The sequence below is a fragment of the Adiantum capillus-veneris genome, chromosome 28, assembly GCF_014529385.1.
Source record: "Adiantum capillus-veneris isolate H3 chromosome 28, ASM1452938v2, whole genome shotgun sequence".
Taxonomy (NCBI): Eukaryota; Viridiplantae; Streptophyta; class Polypodiopsida; order Polypodiales; family Pteridaceae; genus Adiantum; species Adiantum capillus-veneris.
The window spans coordinates 109,848,361-109,866,886 of record NC_140958.1 but is presented as its reverse complement, the minus strand read 5'-3'; the positions used below and the strand labels follow the sequence as shown (position 1 = coordinate 109,866,886).

The 18,526-nt window shown below is 47.6% G+C and overlaps 1 protein-coding gene across 1 annotated transcript in view; it reads right to left on the bottom strand.

The window, feature by feature from the left end:
• Nucleotides 1–18,526, bottom strand: part of LOC147421085 (dynein regulatory complex protein 11-like) — a 118,173-nt gene that overhangs the window by 24,766 nt on the left and 74,881 nt on the right. The window contains exon 12 of the mRNA XM_086505193.1: nt 15,885–16,235. Coding sequence (XP_086361319.1) covers nt 15,885–16,235 — 351 coding nt within the window. The remainder of the gene's footprint in view (nt 1–15,884; nt 16,236–18,526) is intronic.

Below are 18,526 nucleotides of genomic sequence, written 5' to 3'. Positions count from 1 at the left end.
TCCACTGAGCCCTGCCTAGCACAATAATCCCTTTGCCGACAATGGCATGCTGCAAAGAATCCGCAATAGTCATACATACCCTGTCCTGGATGCCTCCAGGTTCAAATGCAGCTGACCAAAAAGTCTCATGTCGTCTACGCAAACGCTGACCACAACGTCTAATGCGGCTCTCGCACAGATGATGCTCCTGTAGCATAAGAAGGTCAATCTCTCCTCCCGCAAGGCATCGCTAAAGCTCCTGACACAGTCGGCCCCTCTGACGCTGAAACTGGGGCCCACCTAATCTCTGTACGTTCCATGAGATGATCCTCATGGGGAGCGAGAGAGAACTGATATTGCAGCAGTAGCTAACCGCGCTATCTTCGAGGCAGGCTTGGATGGGTAGTAATCCGCATACGAGCGTCCTCGAGATAGGCGTGACTGAATAGAGTGTCTAGCCCAAGCCCAAGTAGAACGAGCCGTGTGCAAAGCAACCTCCTCTGTCCAGGAGTCCACATGTATTTGTACATAACATAGGCTCTACGTGTCAGCAAAGAAGTGAACCACAATGTGTCTACATCCTGCTGCGTCTGGAGGTGTCACAGAAAACTTGGCCAACGGCCAAAGAGTCTGAAGGAAGTCTGTAACCCCTAGGTCTCCCATGTGATGAGAGAACTCTAGGGCCTCTGTCTGTAGCCACTCCGACACTGAGTCTATAGTCCACTCAGTATGGTCCCTACCGCATAGGGGAAAAGAGAAGCCAACCGCTGAGTCCAAGGCCTCTATCCCCCTAGCTGCAACAAGGAACAATACATGAACTCTGAAGCATGTTGCCTCAAGGTCCGGTGAGGGGTCCCCGAGAAACCATGTAAAGTCATAGGCAAAGAAATCCCAACGACGACGAATGTTGAAGCTCGTCAGAACTGCTGCAAAGGGGGACGTCTGCACCAGAAGAGGGGGTCGCAAGAAAGGCTGTCCCTCTCTCGCCAAGCACTACAAAGAAAGCGATGATAGTCTGTGTGCCTACAAAGCTTTGAACACCTCTGAGGTTAATGGGAGGAGGTAACTTCAAGATGGCTACTATCTTCTCTGGGTCAGGCGCTAAACCTTTAGCAGACACCACATGGCTTACAAGTGTACCTTTAGTGACCAAAAAATGACATTTGTTCCGATTGAGCTTCAAGCGTGCCTCTCTGCACCTTGAGGAAGACGACAGAGAGAAAGCGAGGCGCTCCTCTAGATTCTCCACTGGGGTTAAACATTGAGCACTCTAGAAGGTTGAAAAATCGTCCATGAAGATGCGAAGACAATCCGTAAGCAAATGACAAAATATGAGATATACTGTGCGATTGAAGAAAGGTGGAGCATTTTTCAACCCAAAAGACATTCTAGTGTAGATGAAAATACCCCAGAGAGTCACAAAAGCCGTTTTGATCTGATCACCGGATGGATGCCCAACTCATTGTATCCATTGAACCCATCCAACACTGTACAGTACATGCCCTGCTACATCTTCGAGCATGCTCAATGAAGGGTGTGGGAAAACCATATGGGATAGTTACCTTGTTCAAAGCGCAATAATCGACGCACACTCGGATGTTATTGGATTGCTTCTTAGGTGCTATCACCATGGGTTAATAACCACTCAGAGTGCTCCACAAGTACAATGATCCCTGCTTCTTACATTTTTCTAGCTCCACTTGACAGCTTCTGCATACTTTGGGTTGAGCTTGTAAGCTTGGCCTTTGACCGCGACTTAGCCCCTTCAACCAGAGGAATAGTATCGGCTTTCGGCCTGAGGATCCAGGAAGGGTGTATCCACAGGCAAGGGTTGAATAGAAACCACATAGCATGGCATCGATGTGGTAGCCTCCAACCACTGCAGTAGGTCTTCGTCGGACCCATCAGGTGGGGTAGGCTGCTCCAGGTCGGGGTTGGACTGTACTGACAAAGAGTTGTGATGAACTACTGGATCCATGCCTCCCTCAAGTCGAATTGGCTGCATGGGGGAGCCAGGAGTATGTATCCACATAGCTTCGTTTCCCCAATCATGAAGTGCTTTAGTGTGCCGCAACCATGGTCTACCAATAAGCAAAGAAAACCCTCCCTCCACCTAGGGAAGATTGACCACCACAAAATCCAAGCTAAAGGTGAAGTCTTGTACCTTCAGATGCACCTTGTCTACTATGCCCACTGGATAGACTGTCCTCTGGTCAACCAATGTAATAGTGAATGGAGCAGGGCGGGTAGGCTACAGACCTAAAGCCAACATAGTGAAATCTGGCATCAAACTGATCCTAGATCCACCATCGACTATGACGCCGGAGAATTGGTGTCCAAGAATAGATACAGTGAGACGGGGATTTTTTGCAATTAGTGAGGGGAGCGGCTGGATAGGAAATCATGTAAGACTCTGAGGGCTTTACTGGGAGGTGCCTTGCACCCGGGTACAAAGACTGAAAGGATGTCACTCTGAGGTTTGTATCGAGCCGGAGCATATCGTAAAGTGACACTTGCTGGAAGGTGTTATTCAAGATGGCTTTTGCTGTGGGCTTGGCTCCTTCGATTTGGGCTTCCTCAGGAACTTTGACCTGTTGCAAGTCAGCCACCACTGCTTCCAAGAAGGCTCCATCAATGTCAGATAGGAGGTTGGCCTGCTCTTTGCACCAATGAAGGGCTCGCCAGTTGGGTCACGTTGTGGAAGTTGAGATGGACCTATTCGCAAGCTAAGACCAAGAGCTGCTCTTTGTGCCCAAGTGAGGACGCCAATGGGCTCCCCCACTTGTTGTGACCTAACCGCACGAGTAGCAGGTGATGGTTGAGGGATGGTATTCACTGCGATCAGATTGATCTTCGCGAATGTGAATTCTTGTTGGTTCTGAGTTGAGCTTGAAGATGAGGATGCCCTTTGCTTGGGACAATCCTTACTGGTGATGGCAAGAAGGAGCCCTTCAAGTAAAGGACATTTGATTTGGTAATGCCCATATTCTCCGCATCTGTAGCATAAGATGGGCGGATTTGATAGACGAAACGGGGGACGAGGTGGTCTCTGCTCCTGTTGCATGGAGTTGGAGGCTGAGGTGTAGAATCTCTGATGGGCTGATGGAGCATGAGTATGATAAAAACTTTGAGACAGAAAAGTACTTGACATACCTTCGACAATAGGGGTATTGAGCAAAAGGTGGCATGTAGTTTGGATGGCCATAGAGGGAAACCATGTTGGATATCAGTGCTAATCCCTGTTGGAGAGTAGGACCGAGACTTCGTTGTATTTTCCACAATCCCTTGATATAGTAGCAATCCTTGTCTTCATGTCCAAACTTTTCGCAGCAGTGGCAATAAGCACAAAGGAGGCAGTCCTGTGGAGGGTGTCCTGGAGAGCGGCATGAGCTACACCATACCATAGCCTTAGTCTCCTGCTGAGACCTAAGCTCTTCTAGCTCTCTGTAGCACGGATAATGTGTCATGCTCTCTACAGTGCGTGGTCCTCAGTGCAATGTGTGTGACAATCTCACTCAAACAGACTGGAAAGAAAGGAAACAATAGACATCAACAGAGCTCACAAAGGCACAACAGCAGACCAGAACATATGACTCAACTATCTCAAAGACTGATACAGACTCTGGTGTGGCAGCACACTCGGCTCCAGCCCAGGACTCACAGGTACAATGGGGGTGTCGAGGCTCAGATGTGCCGGGATGGTGAAGACGTGCTCTGTGTATAGACTCACTCTAGACGACTACGTACAAGATGCTCTGACCAAACGCTACTACTCATATATACAATCATAAAGAGCCACCAACGGCTCATAAATAACATCACCTAAGTCTATCCCCACTGGGTGGTGGTGGTGACCTGGCCATGATGTCCACTAAACCACCGTATCCCTGCCACGTGTCTCTGCCCAGCGAGTCCGTCTAGTGTGAATTGACTAGACCAAAGACCAACTGTAAACTAACTGTCCTGTGAAAGTGACACTCTAGCCTGCTAACATTTTGCCCGTCACAAGACCGCTGCCCATCCCGGAGAGCGGAACTGAAGAACTGAAATATTGGCGATCTACTGTTGGTGGTCGGATGATGGAGGAGGAGGAGGAGGAGGCTGGTAGAAAGGTGGGTAAGGAGATGGAGGCCATGTGTATGGTGAGGGGTAGTGGCCATGAGGAGGGTACATCGGATATGGAATAGCCACCCCATGAGCAGCAGACTGAGTAGGGTGAGTAGGTGGAGCAGGTGGAAACCCAGGAAAAGACTGGGTAGGCTGTGATGGTGGAACAGGTGGTTGGAATCCAGGGAAGCTGTAGAAGTGCTGAGGGAAGGAGGTGGACTGGGAGGGGGAGGCCATAGAGGGTCCATGAAATTGTGATAAAACCGATCCTGCTGGCTTAGACTCCATATTGGTAGGATTTGTTTTCTCTGCTATTTGAGAATCCCCTGAATGGGCTTTGGAAACATCCGTCTGTATCTGTGTTGCCATAGCAGGAACTTGCGTAGAAACCGGGGTTGTAGCTGTAGCTGTAACTGTCTGTGAAATGGCTACAGCTTGGTATTTGTCACATGAGGGACACATTGTATGTACCACATGAGAGAGGTCTTGAACTGCTGCGGCCATATCATTTGCCTCTTTTAACTGTTTTTGTTGAGTGTGGACAATATGTTTGAGGTCCACTACCTGTTGAGTTAGGATCTTCACGCGATCTTGAGCCGTAACAATTAACATGTCCCTATCCATCGCTCGTTGAAGATGAGCGCGCACTTTCCTTTGCATACTGTCATAGACAGCGCGATGCAGACAGTTGGTACCTTGCAATGAGAGGGCTGCATCCATAATCGTCGAAATGGCTCTTCTGTCCACATCTAAAAGTCTGTCGGCTTGAGGCGCAAAATTAGCATATATGTCATGTTGTTCAAATGTAGGTGTCCCAGAGCTAGATGCCCCTGCCGTATCCCTAGGTGCCTCTGCACTAAGAGTAGTACGTGGTGCTGCCGACACAACTGGAGGTTGTGTTTTGGTGACTTCAACACTACTCACAAGAGGTGGTGTGAAAGTTGAGGTGGCCACAAAAGTAGATATACGCACTGTTGGTGTTGCAGTATGAACGTCATAGATTTTGACCTGTGATTCGAAGAAGGGTAGTGTTGCTAGCTACTCAGTCGAATCTTTTGGTACTTTTGCCCTCTTGCACAAGGTGCCTTTCCCTTTGGCCATTTTGGAACGGCCTTGTTCTTGTTCTTTTGGATCATCTTGCAGGGTGAGAACAGCTGTTGCATCTGCCTTTTGCTGCATAATTTTCACTACCCAATACATAATAGTGGCTGCATAGCAATTGAACCTTTCCACTTTCCCTTTACGCTAAGTCCGAAAACGCTTTTCCCTATCCTGTAGCGCCTTAAACAGCAGATGGTGAAATGGATACGATAGGCAGTGGTAGAGGCAAAAAACAGCATCGCATTCAAAGATGGTGAAATGGATACGATAGGTAGTGGTAGATGGTGGCGGGCAAAGATGCCAGCACATTCAATATTCCCATAGCCTGTCCGATATCCTCCGTTGTAAGTGTAGTACCATTTAGCTTTGGAAAAGTGAGCAAAAGGGAACTTAGCTTGACACTAGAGATTGTGCAGGGATAAATCGGCCTGAGCCAAATTTTGAAGACCCAAGTGTATCATTTGCTGCTGAGAGAACTTATCCTTGAGTGCCGGGTTCGACGCCTGTAAATGACAGATCATTAGTAAAGGTACCTTGAAGATGGCACCAGAAGGGCGAGGCACCTGGAGAGTGGTGACCCTGCCAGCAGTGACTGATTGGGGTGAATCTTCCTCTGAAGATTCTTCTGAAAGCTGCTCTGAACTAGGAGTATAGTCTGATTTACTCTCAGAGCTATTCCCAGAGGCAGAGGACTCTTCCTCCGACTGGAGATGCTTCTCTCTATTCCGAGTACAAACCATCTTGATAAATTGTGCCCGAGAATCTTCAACTGAGAAACTGGAGGAGCACGATGAAGGAGCTCTGGAGGCACCCTGGCGATGGAGAGAGGTTGAAGTCAAGCTGGAGATGGAGGAACGCTTGGCTCAAAACATGCCGAGATAACTCGCTTCTGACTTTGATGAAAGTGAGGCTGATTTACGCTTAGCTTTAATTTAAAGCCAGTAAGTATAGTTTTCCAGTTTTTTTAATGTGCTTTTTTGGTTTTTTTGCACAGGCCCGTGGGCGAGGGCGAGTGCGGTAGCCTCTTGGCGCGGGCGAGGGCGAGAGGAAGGGGATGGCCAGGGCGAGGGCGAGGGCGGGGCCGAGAGGACGGGGGCGAGGGGATGGCGAGGGGATAGGGGAGGGCGAGGGCGAGGGGATAGGGGAGGGAAGGGGCGAGGGCCGAGGGGATAGGGAGGGCGAGGGCGAGGGGGGAGGGGATATGGGAGGGCGGGGGCGAGGGGCGAGGAGATAGGGAAGGGCGAGAGGCTGGGGGAGAGGGTAAGGGATAGGGCGAGAGACGAGTAGATAGGGGGAGGGCTAGAGGCGAGGGACAGGGCTAGGGGAGGGGGTTGAGAGGAGAGGCAAGGGCGAGGGGTGAGGGCAGAGGGCAGAGGGTTGAAAAAGAAGAAGAAGAGAGTTTTAACGTGTAGGAAACTATCCAACAGACCTTAAAGATCTAGCCGAGGAGTTGAACTCAAGACCTGCTATTGAAGAGGGTTATTGAAGAGGGAAATGAAATGGCATAGCCAATCTACCACACTTGGTTGATAGAAAGGGCGAGTCAAGGCAACAAGGTTTTCAGGGTGAGGGTGAGGTGAGGTGATATTGATATTTCCGAGGCACTCACAAGCAAAGAGAAGGAGTGAAAGGACCTCAGAAGCATTAAACAAGCAAAGGGACTAGCAAGGCACGAGCAGGAAAGATTCCCGGATTCGGAGATCATCTAACCCCTCTGAAAGAATCCGTGGCAGATAAAACGTGAAGTAAAATTGCTAGTGAAAAAATTACCTTCATAAATACCCCACTCAAGAATACTAAGGCATTTGTGCATAGCAAAAGAACAGAGTTTCACTTGAGACGTTATAGATCAAAGAATTTTGTGCTTTGAAAAAGGGCCTAAGTCGGAGTTGAGGAGGGTAGGTTATGCCCAAGACTAGAATCATTCCTACACACAACACAGAAGAGGGGTTACATACGATACAGACAGAGTGAAGGGGAGAGTTTATCCAATTCTACAATCAAACCCATTGAACGCAACAGAGTCAGCAGAAGGAGAGATGTATAAGGAGAGGGTGTATGAGATAGGATGAAAAAGAACAGCAGGGATGCCGAAGATAGTGATTCCGAAGTTATTTAAGGGTTCAGAGTCGGGAAGATCAACACTTGATTTTAGACCGTTTAGACCGTTGATCGGCAACTTAAGCATGATAGCATTTGACCCTAGATCCATTGACTAAAGGCAGCGGAACTCCTTCAAGGGTGGCTAACTGTGCAGCTCCGTGGGGTAGAATCTCCATCACCTTATATGGTCCTTGCCATGCTGGGACCAACTTCTTTGCTTTTTTCAGAAACTTAGCTTGATAAAGTAGCACCAGTGCTCCTTGCGTTATTTGCGGCTTTCTGAGATGGCGATCATGCCAGGCGTTACGACGAAGCTGCTCTGCTTCCAGAGCCAGAGAAGCCAAACTTCGGCTTTCATCCAGAAGGTAAAGACGAGAGACAGATGCCGACCCCAAATCTCTATTGGCACGCGACTGCAGACTCGCGGAGACCTGAGTTGAATTCGAAGGGTGCTATCGCTTCCAAACCGAAAGCTAATTGAAATGGGGTGTGATTGGTTGTGGCTTTGAAAGAAGTTCGATATACCCAAAGGGTGCCGTGGATAGCTTGAGCCCAAGTCGAAGGATGAAGATGACATGCTTTCCGTAGGAGTGCTATCAGAACCTTTTAGTGCTCTCTGCCTGCCCGTTTGCTCTAGGGTAATAGGAACAAGATTTTCGGTGAAAAATCTTGTAGTTGGCAAGCAAGGTTGAAATTGTTTCATTCACAAAGTGACTACCCCTGTCACTGGTGATTTCCAAGGGACATCCAAACCTGCACAAAATATTTTCGTAGAGAAACTTGGCTACCATAGTGACAGTGCAATCCGTTGTCGCCAGTACCTCTGCCCACTTTGTTGCATAATCTGTAGCCACCAAGAGATACTTACGATTGCCGGGTTGGGCGGAGGGAGTAATTGGACCTACAAAATCAATGCCCCATCTCTCAAAGGGCTGCCATGCCATAGAGACCTGCAGAGGACGGTTTGATTGCTTGGTTTAGGGCCACAGCGCTGACATACATCACATACTTTTACATAGGCAATTACATCGCGAAAAATATAGGGCCACCATAAGCCACACTGGAGAATCTTCTGGGCAGTAATATGACCAGGGTAATGGCCACCAGTGGGACCACTGTGGACATCCTCCAAAATATACTCGACTTCATGAGGGGAGACACACCGCCTCAGAACACCATCCTGTCCTGACTTGTATAACTGGCCCCAATCAGAGTGAATGGCCTAGACTTCAGCAACAGTCGTCTCTTCTGCAGTGGAGAAGCGTTCTCTGGGTACAGGCCACTAGAAAGCAGATGCAAAACATCGCCGTACCATTCCGGAGTGGTATCCACCTTAAAGAGACTGCTATCGGGAAAGTCGTCAGCAACCCCTGTTGCTTCTTCACCAGTGTGAACGCGAGAAAGGTGGTCGGCAAGGACATGATGTTTGCCGGGCCTGAGTACCACTTCGAAATCAAACTCGTGAAATAAGAGTAGCCATCGCCATACTCTACCTGCAACTTGCAGCTTGTTGAGCAGATATCGCAGGGCATGGTGATCAGTAATAACTGTGAAGTGGACCCCTAATAAATAATGCCGAAATTTTTGCAGAGCATACACAATAGCTAAACCTTTCCTTTCTGTGGTGCTATAGTTGCGCTCTGCCTTGGTGAGTAGGCGACTCGCATAGTGAACAGGGCGATCCAGGTTGTACTCCTTACTAGGCTAAGTCAGCACAGCACCCACAGCCAGTTGACTGGCATCAGTATGCACATGAAAGGTAAGAGACCAGTCGGGAGCTACTAAGATAGGCGCTTCAGTGAGGCGTTTTTTGAGGTATGCAAAAGCTTCAGCCTCTGCATTTGACCATTGAAAGGGAACAATAGCAGTGGTTAGGCGGGTTAGGGGTTGAGCCACCTGTGCATACATGCGTATAAACCTACGATGATAACCTGTGTGGCCTACAAAGCTTTGCACCCCTTTTGGGTTGATGGGAGGTGGTAACTTTAAGATTGCCACGCTAAACCTTTAGCAGACACCACATGGCCTAGAGGTGTGTCCTCAGTAACCAAAAAATGACATTTGTTAGGATTTAGATTTAGGCGTGCCTCTCTGCACCTGAGGAAGACAGCAGAGAGCTGAGCGAGGTGTTCCTCTAGATTTTCCACTGGGGTTGTACATTGAGCACCTGAGAAGGTCGAAAAATCGTCCATGAAGATGCGAAGATGATCCGTAAGTAGAGGACAAAAGATGAGATATACCGCCCTATTGAAAGAAGGTGGAGCATTTTTTAATCCAAAAGACATTCTAGTGTAGATAAAAATACCCCAGGGAGTCACAAAAGCCATTTTCAGCTGATCACCTGGATGGATGCCCAACTGATTGTATCCACTAAACCCATCCATGAAACTGTACAATACATGCCTTGCTACATCTTCGAGCACACGCTCAATGAAAGGCGTTGGGAAACCATCTGGGATAGTTACCTTATTCAGAGTGCGGTAATCTACGCACACACGGATTTTGTTGGACTGTTTCTTAGGCGCTATCACCATGGGTGATAACCACTCAGAGTGCTCCACAGGTACAATGATCCTTGCCTCTTGCATTTTTTCTAACTCTGACTTGACCGCCTCAGCATACTTCGGGTTGGAGCTTGTAAGCTCGGCCTCTTACAGGCTTAGCCCCTTCAACCAGAGGTATAGTGTGGACACCCAATTCTGGCGGGATCCCCTCCAAATCCTTGTAGGACCACGCAAAAACATCTTTAAAAGAGTATATGAAAGAGACTACCTGATTGAGTAATGCGGGATGCTCCCATAACCAAGTTGCTAAGAGTACGTGCTGAGGGTTGTCAAGATCTCCCAGGTTGACTTCTTTGACCGGGTCAGGGGGTGTAGCTGGAGAGGGTGCTTTCGAAGATAAGAGGTGAGCTGCCTCCTGGAGCTTCGAGACATCATGTGCAGGTGTTTGATCGATTAGAAACTCTACGTACTCTTCTTGTAACCATCGTGGTGGAATTTCCTCGAAGGGTAAATCTTCAGACCCAGACATAACAGAGTGCTTTTGAAGGGGCGGGGCGTCCGACCTGGGAGATGCTAAAGGAAGGAGGAGATCTTTGGCAAGTTCATGCAGAGGAGATTTCTTCCCCCTTCGGTGATGTGTTATAGGTTCCCCGAGACCAAGGGCTTCCATCGGCGGGTTATTCGAAGCATGAGAATTTGGGGCTGACACACTTACTTCTTCGACTGGTCTACTGTCTCCTGCAGAAGGACTTTGAACACTTGTGTCTGCCTGAGGAGTTGGAAGAGAGAGTGTTACCGGCGGCACAGATGAGTTTTGAATAGAGACCACATAGCATGGCATCGATGTGGTAGCTTCCAACCACTGTAGCAGATCCTCGTCAGACCCGTCAGGTGGGATGGGTTGCTCAAGGTCGGGATTGGACTGTACTGACAATGAGCTGTGATGAGCCACTGGATGCATCCCTCCTTCGAGCCAAATTGGTTGCATTTGGGAGCCAGGAGTATGTATCCACATGGCGTCGTTTCCCCAATCGTGAAGTGCCTTAGTCGTAATCATTACGGGTTCGACATTTTGATCAGGTTGCGTAAGTGATGGACAAGATGGTCGTGTCGGCAAACTTAAACCCAGGGCTGCTCTTTGTGCGCCAACGGGCTCTGCTGCTTATTGTGGCCGAACTGTATGTGTAGCCTGGGTGCTGGCTGAGGGGTGATGTTCACTGTGATTAGATTGATCTTCGGGAATGTAAACTCTTGTTGGTTTTGATTCGGGCCTGAAGATGAGGATGCCCTTTGTTTGGGACAATCCTTACTGTAGTGGTCCTTAGACTCCGGACAATGTCTGCAAGGAGGAGACCCTTCAGGTAAAGGACACTTACTTTGGTAATGCCCATATTCACCGCATCTGCAGCATAAGATTGGCCGATTAGACGGATGAAACGGGGGACGAGGTGGTCGCTGCTCTTGTTGTTGCATGGAGCTGGAGGCTGAGGTGTAGAAGCTTTGGGGAATTGAGGGAGTACTAGCATGATAAAAGCTGGGGGATGCAAAGTTGTTGTGCATACCTTGCTGCATAGGGGGTGTTGTCAACAGAGGGGGCAACGGGTTTTGATGGCCATAGGGTGAGACCATGTTGGATGCAGGTGCTAGCCCTTGTTGGAGAGAAGGACCTAGACTTTGTTGTATTTGCCGCAATCCTTTTATATAGTAACAATCTTTATCTTCGTGCCCAAATTTTTCGCAGAAGTGGCAATAAGCCCGAAGGGGGCAGTCCTGTGGAGGATGTCCTGGAGAGCGACAAGAGCTGCACCATACCATAGCTTTAGTCTCCTACTGAGACCGAAGCTCTTCTAGCTCTCTCTTGATTTGATCCAAAGCCTCAAGGTGCGACGGTTTCTCTTGTCTCAGAGAGATTGATTTCTCTTCTTGGAGAGCGCGTTGTAGTTTTAGGTCTTCAAGTTCCCTGCGCAAGGAAGTCAATGGATCAACAGGACTACCTTCCGAGAACACAGAGGGAGTCTCTATGTGAGGAGAGTTGTTGAACAACTTTCCTAGCCCCCTCTATCCTAGTAGCAGGTGCGATGAATTCCTCCATAGTGATGTCGGGTCGGAGGCTCTCTCGGAGTTTTTGCTGAGAGGTTTTGGGGAGCGCCTTCTCCACCCACTTCTTCACCATGAATTCACCGGGTTGCTAGGGAAGCTTGGCAACCAGAGACTTGGTTTTAGTCATAAACTCTGCAAAAGTCTCCTCTGGCTGGAGCACCATGTTGGCCAACTCATCCAACACCTTCTCTTGGTAGTCACCTGGATGGAAAGCTGCACAGAACTGTTGTCTTAAGGCTGCCTAAGTTGCAAAATGATTCTCTACATACTGGCTGTACCATTTGTCTGCTAAGCCGTCCAAGGTGGATGGAAAAAGTACGAGATAAGCATCTTCTCTGTTAAGACCACGTCCCCCACAGAGAGATACGAACCTCCGTGCATGGTCGTAAGCATCTTCTGAAGAGAGTCCTTTGAAGGTGGGGAGCTTGATGTTTACCTTGGCCAACACACTAGCCAACGCCTCCATGGCCCCTTGTTGAGCGTGTTGCTTAATAGCCTGCTGTAGCAGAATAGGAGAGAGCTTTGCTGGAGAAGGTGATCTGGAAGATATGGAACCGGATGAAGGAATGGGGGATGTCGTATGTGGAGGTATGAGTGATGAGGTTAATGGACTTCTACTAGATACGAAAGGTCGTCTTCTATTATAGTGCTTCACGGGGCTCAGTAGTGCGCTTTGATGCTCGATTAACCGCCTTGTATGTGTCATGTAGTGACCACCAATCCTACCAAGCTTTGTGCAAGAAGACTCTAACTGTGGGCTGAACAACACTGGTCTAGACCAGGACAAGTGAGAATAGGGACTAGACCACTTGGTCCAGGATCAGTGACTAGACCACCTAGCTAGCAGGACGAGGAGGACTGGACCAGGGCGAGGACTAGACGAGGACCTTGGACGAGGACGAGGACTGGTTGGACCAGGGCGAGAGAGGTCCAGACCAGCAGACTATCTACACAGTGCAAGCAAGTGTGCGGAGCTAGGTAGCAACCAATTAGCTTCACGATTTGTATCTCAACAAAGAGTGAGACTTCATTTGAGGTCCCACCGTGATCGCCAAAATGAGAGCACCTGTAGCGCGGATAATGTGTCGTGCTCTCTACAGTGGGTGGTCCTCAGTGCAATGTGCGTGACAATCTCACTCAAACAGACTAAAAATAAAGGAAACAATAGACATCAACAGAGTTCACAAAGGCACAACAGCAGACCAGAACATATGACTCGACTATCTCAAAGACTGATACAGACTCTGGCGTGGCAGCACACTCAGCTCCAGCCTAGGACTCACAGGTACAATGGGGGTGTCGAGGCTCAGATGTGCCGGGATGGTGAAGACGTGCTCTGTGTATAGACTCACTCTAGACGACTACGTACAAGATGCTCTAACCAAACGCTACTACTCATATATACAATCATAAAGAGCCACCAACGGCTCATAAATAACATCACCTAAGTCTATCCCCACTGGGTGGCGGTGGTGACCTGGCCACGATGTCCGCTAAACCACCGTATCCCAGCCACGTGTCTCTGCCCAGCGAGTCCGTCTAGTGTGAATCGACCAGACCAAAGACCAACTGTAAACTAGACCAACTTTAAACTAATTGTCCTGTGAAAGTGACACTTTAGCCTGCTACACTCTCTCTTGATTTGACCCAAAGCCTCGTGATGTGGGGGCTTCTCCTATCTAAGAGAGATTGATTTCTCCTCTTGAAGAGCGTGCTCTAACTTTAGGGCTTCAAGTTCCCTACGTAAAGAAGTCGAGGAGTCAGATGGACTTTCTAAGAGTACAGAGGCAATCTCGACCTGAGAAGAGTCGATAAACAGCTTCCTTGCCAACTCTATCCTAGTAGTAGCAACAACAAACTCCTCCAGGTTGGCGTCAAGTCGGAGATTCTCTCTATGTTTTTGCTGAGAAGTGTTTGAAAGCACTTTTCTACCCATTTCTTGACCATAAACTCACCTGGTTGTTGAGGAAGCTTGGCAACCAGAAACTTGGTTTCGTCATGAGTTCTGCAAAAGTCTCTTTGGGCTGAAGCATCAGGTTGGCCAACTCATCCAAAACCTTTTATTGGAACTCCTTTGGTCTGAAAGCTTCATAGAATTGTTGTCTTTATGTGGCCCAAGTAGTAAAGTGGTTTTTAGTAAAGTGGTTTTCAGCAAACTGACTGTACCACTTGTCTGCTAAGCCATCCAAGGTACATGGGAAGAGTACTAAGTAGGCATCTTCTCGGTTGAGGCCACGACCTCTCAAGAGAGAAACAAACCTTCGGGCATGGTCGTCGCCATCATCTGTGGAGAGACCCTTGAAAATCCGAAACTTAATATTCACCTTAGCTAGAACGCTTGTGAGCTCCTCCATGGCTATGTGTGCAGGAGCTTGTTGCACTGGAGCTTGCTGTAACACAAGGGATGAGAACTTTATTGATGGGGGTGACTGGGGAGGTGTAGAACTAGTTGAGGGATAAGGTAGGGGTAATGGGGCTGGTGGACTTCTACTTGGCATGAAGGGTTGACGCTTCCTGTGGTAGTGCTTCAAAGGACTTAGTAGTGGGCTTTGTCGCTCTTTTGACTGCCTTGTATGTGTCATGCAATAACCAAAAGCCCACCCAAGCTTTAGGCACAAAGACCTTTAAGTTATTGAACACTGGTCTAGACTCCACCAGACCAGGGTGAGTGACTGGACCTCCTAGACCTCCTGGCTAGACTTGGACAAGAGAGGACTAGACCAAGTCGAGAGACTACTAGACCAGGACGAGAGACTAGACAAGCAGGCCTAGACGAGCAGGTTGAAAACTAAGCAGGTCAAGAGAAAACTAGACGGGACCAAGCTGAACCAGGCCCAGACCTATGCAAACCAATCTACTGATACTAATACAGAGAGCTGAAACCAGGTAGCTCCTCGACTCAAAAGAGTGAGACTTCAGTTGAGGTCCGATCGGGTGTGCCAAAAATGAGAGCACCTATAGCAGAGATAATGTGTCGTGCTCTCTCCAGTGGGTGCTCCTCAGTGCAATGTGTGTGACATCTCACTCCAATAGAATGAAAACACAGAAACAATGGATGATAGAGCAAACAAACACAGTGACTCAACAGTAGAACCTAAACAGATGGGACTCGACTAACTCAACGTAACCAGTACAGACTCTGGCAATAACAGCACACTCAGCTCCAGCCAAGAACTCATAGGTACAAAGGCTCAATTGTGCAGGGATGGTGCCGACGTGCTGTGTATAACTCAAGAAAATAGACTCTAGACTACTGACCACACAAAATAGATGATATCGTAACCCCAAAACGGCTACGGATATATACAACCATAAAGAGCCACCAACAGCTCACATCCAATCCAGCTAAGACTATCTCCAAACTCTGGTCATGGTGGGTCTGGCCCGCATCGGCTAGACCACCACCCGTATGCCTGCCATGTGTCACTGCCCAGGCAAAAGTCCGTCCAGTGTGAACCCAGCCCAACTGCAACTAATTGTCTGACCAGTGCCTGTGACACTGTAGCCCTGCTACAACAGCTCATTAATGAACAAAAAGACTTGTTAGATTTCACATTTTGCAGCTGTAAAATAGCTTCGTGACCCTCCCTACCCATCTATTCCATTATTGGCCATTGCAGTCTGCAATGGTTGTAAACACAGTCAAATACTAAAAGTTGCGACTAAGTTACCTTTCATATTTATAAATGCATGAGTTGAATTAAAAACAGCGCTGTATATCTGATCCAAAAATTGCAATGGTTTACAAAGCAGCATACCATGAGTGGAATTAAAACCAGTGCTGGTATATCTGGTCTAAAAACTGCAATGTTTTTCAAAGCAACATACCAATAACTATCCCAGATAAGCTGCAACCTACCAATTCCTCCCTAAGATCAGTTTTAGTACTGAAAATTGTTTTCCCATACATTCACGTTTTGATGGAGCCCATGAATTTGGAGTTCAACATTGGTGACAGAAATTTGCAAGAAAAGACTCTTATTTCATTACCTGTGCCAGTGAAGGATCTTCAATGACAACTGAACCTTCTGAATTGCTGGTTCGGACAATATCAGATCCCTTAACGTCTTGAAAGGACTTATCTGGGCACAACTGGATAATTCCATTTTCAGCAAGCTCATTGAATATCGACTCCAAACTTCTTTGACCAGATTTGTCCTTGGGAGGCTTTTTAGCAGGCTTCATGCCCATATCAAGAATAACAAATTTTGCAGACGACTCCTCCACTTTGCTTTTTGTTTCCTTGGGTTTATCTTTATTCAAGATTTTTGCTTCCGATAAAAGCTTCTTTTTTATGTTGGTAAGAATGACCCTGGTATCTTGATCTACTTCTACTCGTACCTATATAAGATGCAAATCTCTTAAATACTGTTATCTCAATTATCAGTTTACAGTTATGTTTCAAGTTTATTTCAGTTTCACAGCATGCTATATGGTAAATTTTGTCTGAGGTTAGAGGAGGAAAGGTTGAAGTTATTGAAGTCTTCTACTGGCTGTTTTTGTAGGAGAAATTACTCCTCAAAGACTTGAGCATCACGCCATTGCCCTTGTCCCGGGGAGTTCGCCCCTTAGAGATCTAGTGCAGCAAAACATGAAGAGCAGCTTATGAGCCAAGTCAATGACCAATGCTTCTTGTGCAAAAAAAGGATGTTCATGGTGAATGTGTATCGACTACCGGGCCCTCAATAAGATAACCTTAAAAAACAAATTCACTATTCAATCTATTGATGAAATTCTTAATAGATTGGATCCATTTGTTTCAGTAATGTTGATCTCAGGACAGATTCGGACTGCACCTGCGGATGTCCACAAGATTGACTTTAGGTTCATCAAGAAGTTTGCAAAGATTGTACCACCTCTGTTTGAGCTTAATAAAAAAGTAGATCCTTTCACTTGGAGTCCCAGACAGATTATAACTTTTAAGCATCTTAAGGACTAGCTTACTACAAGACCTCAAGACCTGTTTGGTGTTATCAGATGTTCAAAAATCTTTTGAAGTGTATTAATCTGATTGTGGTAGCAGTTTTTGGAGCAATATTATGGCGGGATGGGATGTGGTTCCCTATAGAGCAGGTTGATCACTAAGGCACAGATAGCACACATCTATGATCTATGAGAGAACTTTTAGCAGTATTATGCAATTGGTTGAGATTGCCTCAAAAATAAAGGGTCATACTTCTACAGGGAAGGCAACCTTTGAGATTGTGGAAGGTGGAGAGAAATTAGGAGGTTCCACCAATGCTGTTGGATAAGATTTTCCAAGAAAATTTTTGTGGAGGATTTGGCTATATCCTTTGCCAAAGTGAAGGAGGCTTCACAGAACTCTCACAGTATAAGTGCACAAGAAGGTAGCAGGCAAGCATTGCAGGAATTTGGAATTGAAAGGTGATTGGGTTCTTTTTAGGTTTGAGAAGGCCAGGCTCAGAAAGATGAAGGGAAAGTTTATCCAAAGCTTAGTATTAGATATCATGGTCCTATCAAATTCATAGAGAAGATCAATGAGGTGTCTATCATGTTACAACCGCCTGCTTATTGGAGGATTCACATGGCTTTCCATGTGAGTCTTCTTAGGCCCTATTGTAGCGCGGATAATGTGTCGTGCTCTCTCCAGTGTGGGTGCCCCTCAATGCAATGTGCGTGACAATCTCACTCAAACAAATGAAAACTCTCTCAAACAGAATGAAACACAGAAACAATGGATAACAACAGAGACACAACAGTGGACCAGAACATGTGGACTCGACTAGCTCAAAGAACCATGTACAGACTCTGGCGTGGCAGCGCACTCAGCTCCAGCCCAGGACTCACTGGTACAAATGGGGTGTCGAGGCTCAAATTGTGCAGGGATGGTGAAGCAGTGCTCCGTGTAAGACTCCTTACCTCCCGAACGATGCTGGACCAAAGGTGAAGAAGAAGATGATGATCACCAACCGCTACTACTCATATGTACCACCGTAAAGAGCCACCAACGGCTCATAAATGTCAGCCATGTGGTGACCTGGCCACGAGGTCCACTAGACCACCGTCGGTCGTAGGTAGGTACCCTACCACGTGTCACTCCCAGACCAAGGTCCGTCCAGTGTGAACCAGTCCCAGTGTAACCCACTGTCCAACTGTATGTCCTGTGAAGTGACTGTAGCCCGGCTACAGGTTGCCCGCCACAAGACCGCTCACCGTCTCGGTGAGAAGAATACTAAAAAAACTGTGACGGAAAACCACCAGCTACTGCATCCGTACATCTTTCTTGATTGCAATCGCCTTAAGCTTGTAACTAAGCAGGAACCACTAGCTACTGCATCCATACATCTTTTCTTCATTGCAATCGCCTTAAGCTTGTAACTAAGCAGGAACCAGTATGTATGATTGCATAGCCTGGTCCATGCTTGCAGTTGCCATACTTTTCTGCAACAACACTCTTCTCGAAAAGATGGATTACCATAAGCCCGAGTAACACAGCAAATAGGGTTAAGCTCCATCATGATGGTAGAATGAAAGGACCTTCACAGCAAACAGGATGGCAACCAAGTGAATGGAGCCGATCATGCAGGGTGGGGGAAACTTGCTGAACCTGAGAGGGGTGGGGAGGGCTAGATAGGGGCGAGGGGGAGGGGGAGTGGGTAGGGGCGAGGGTG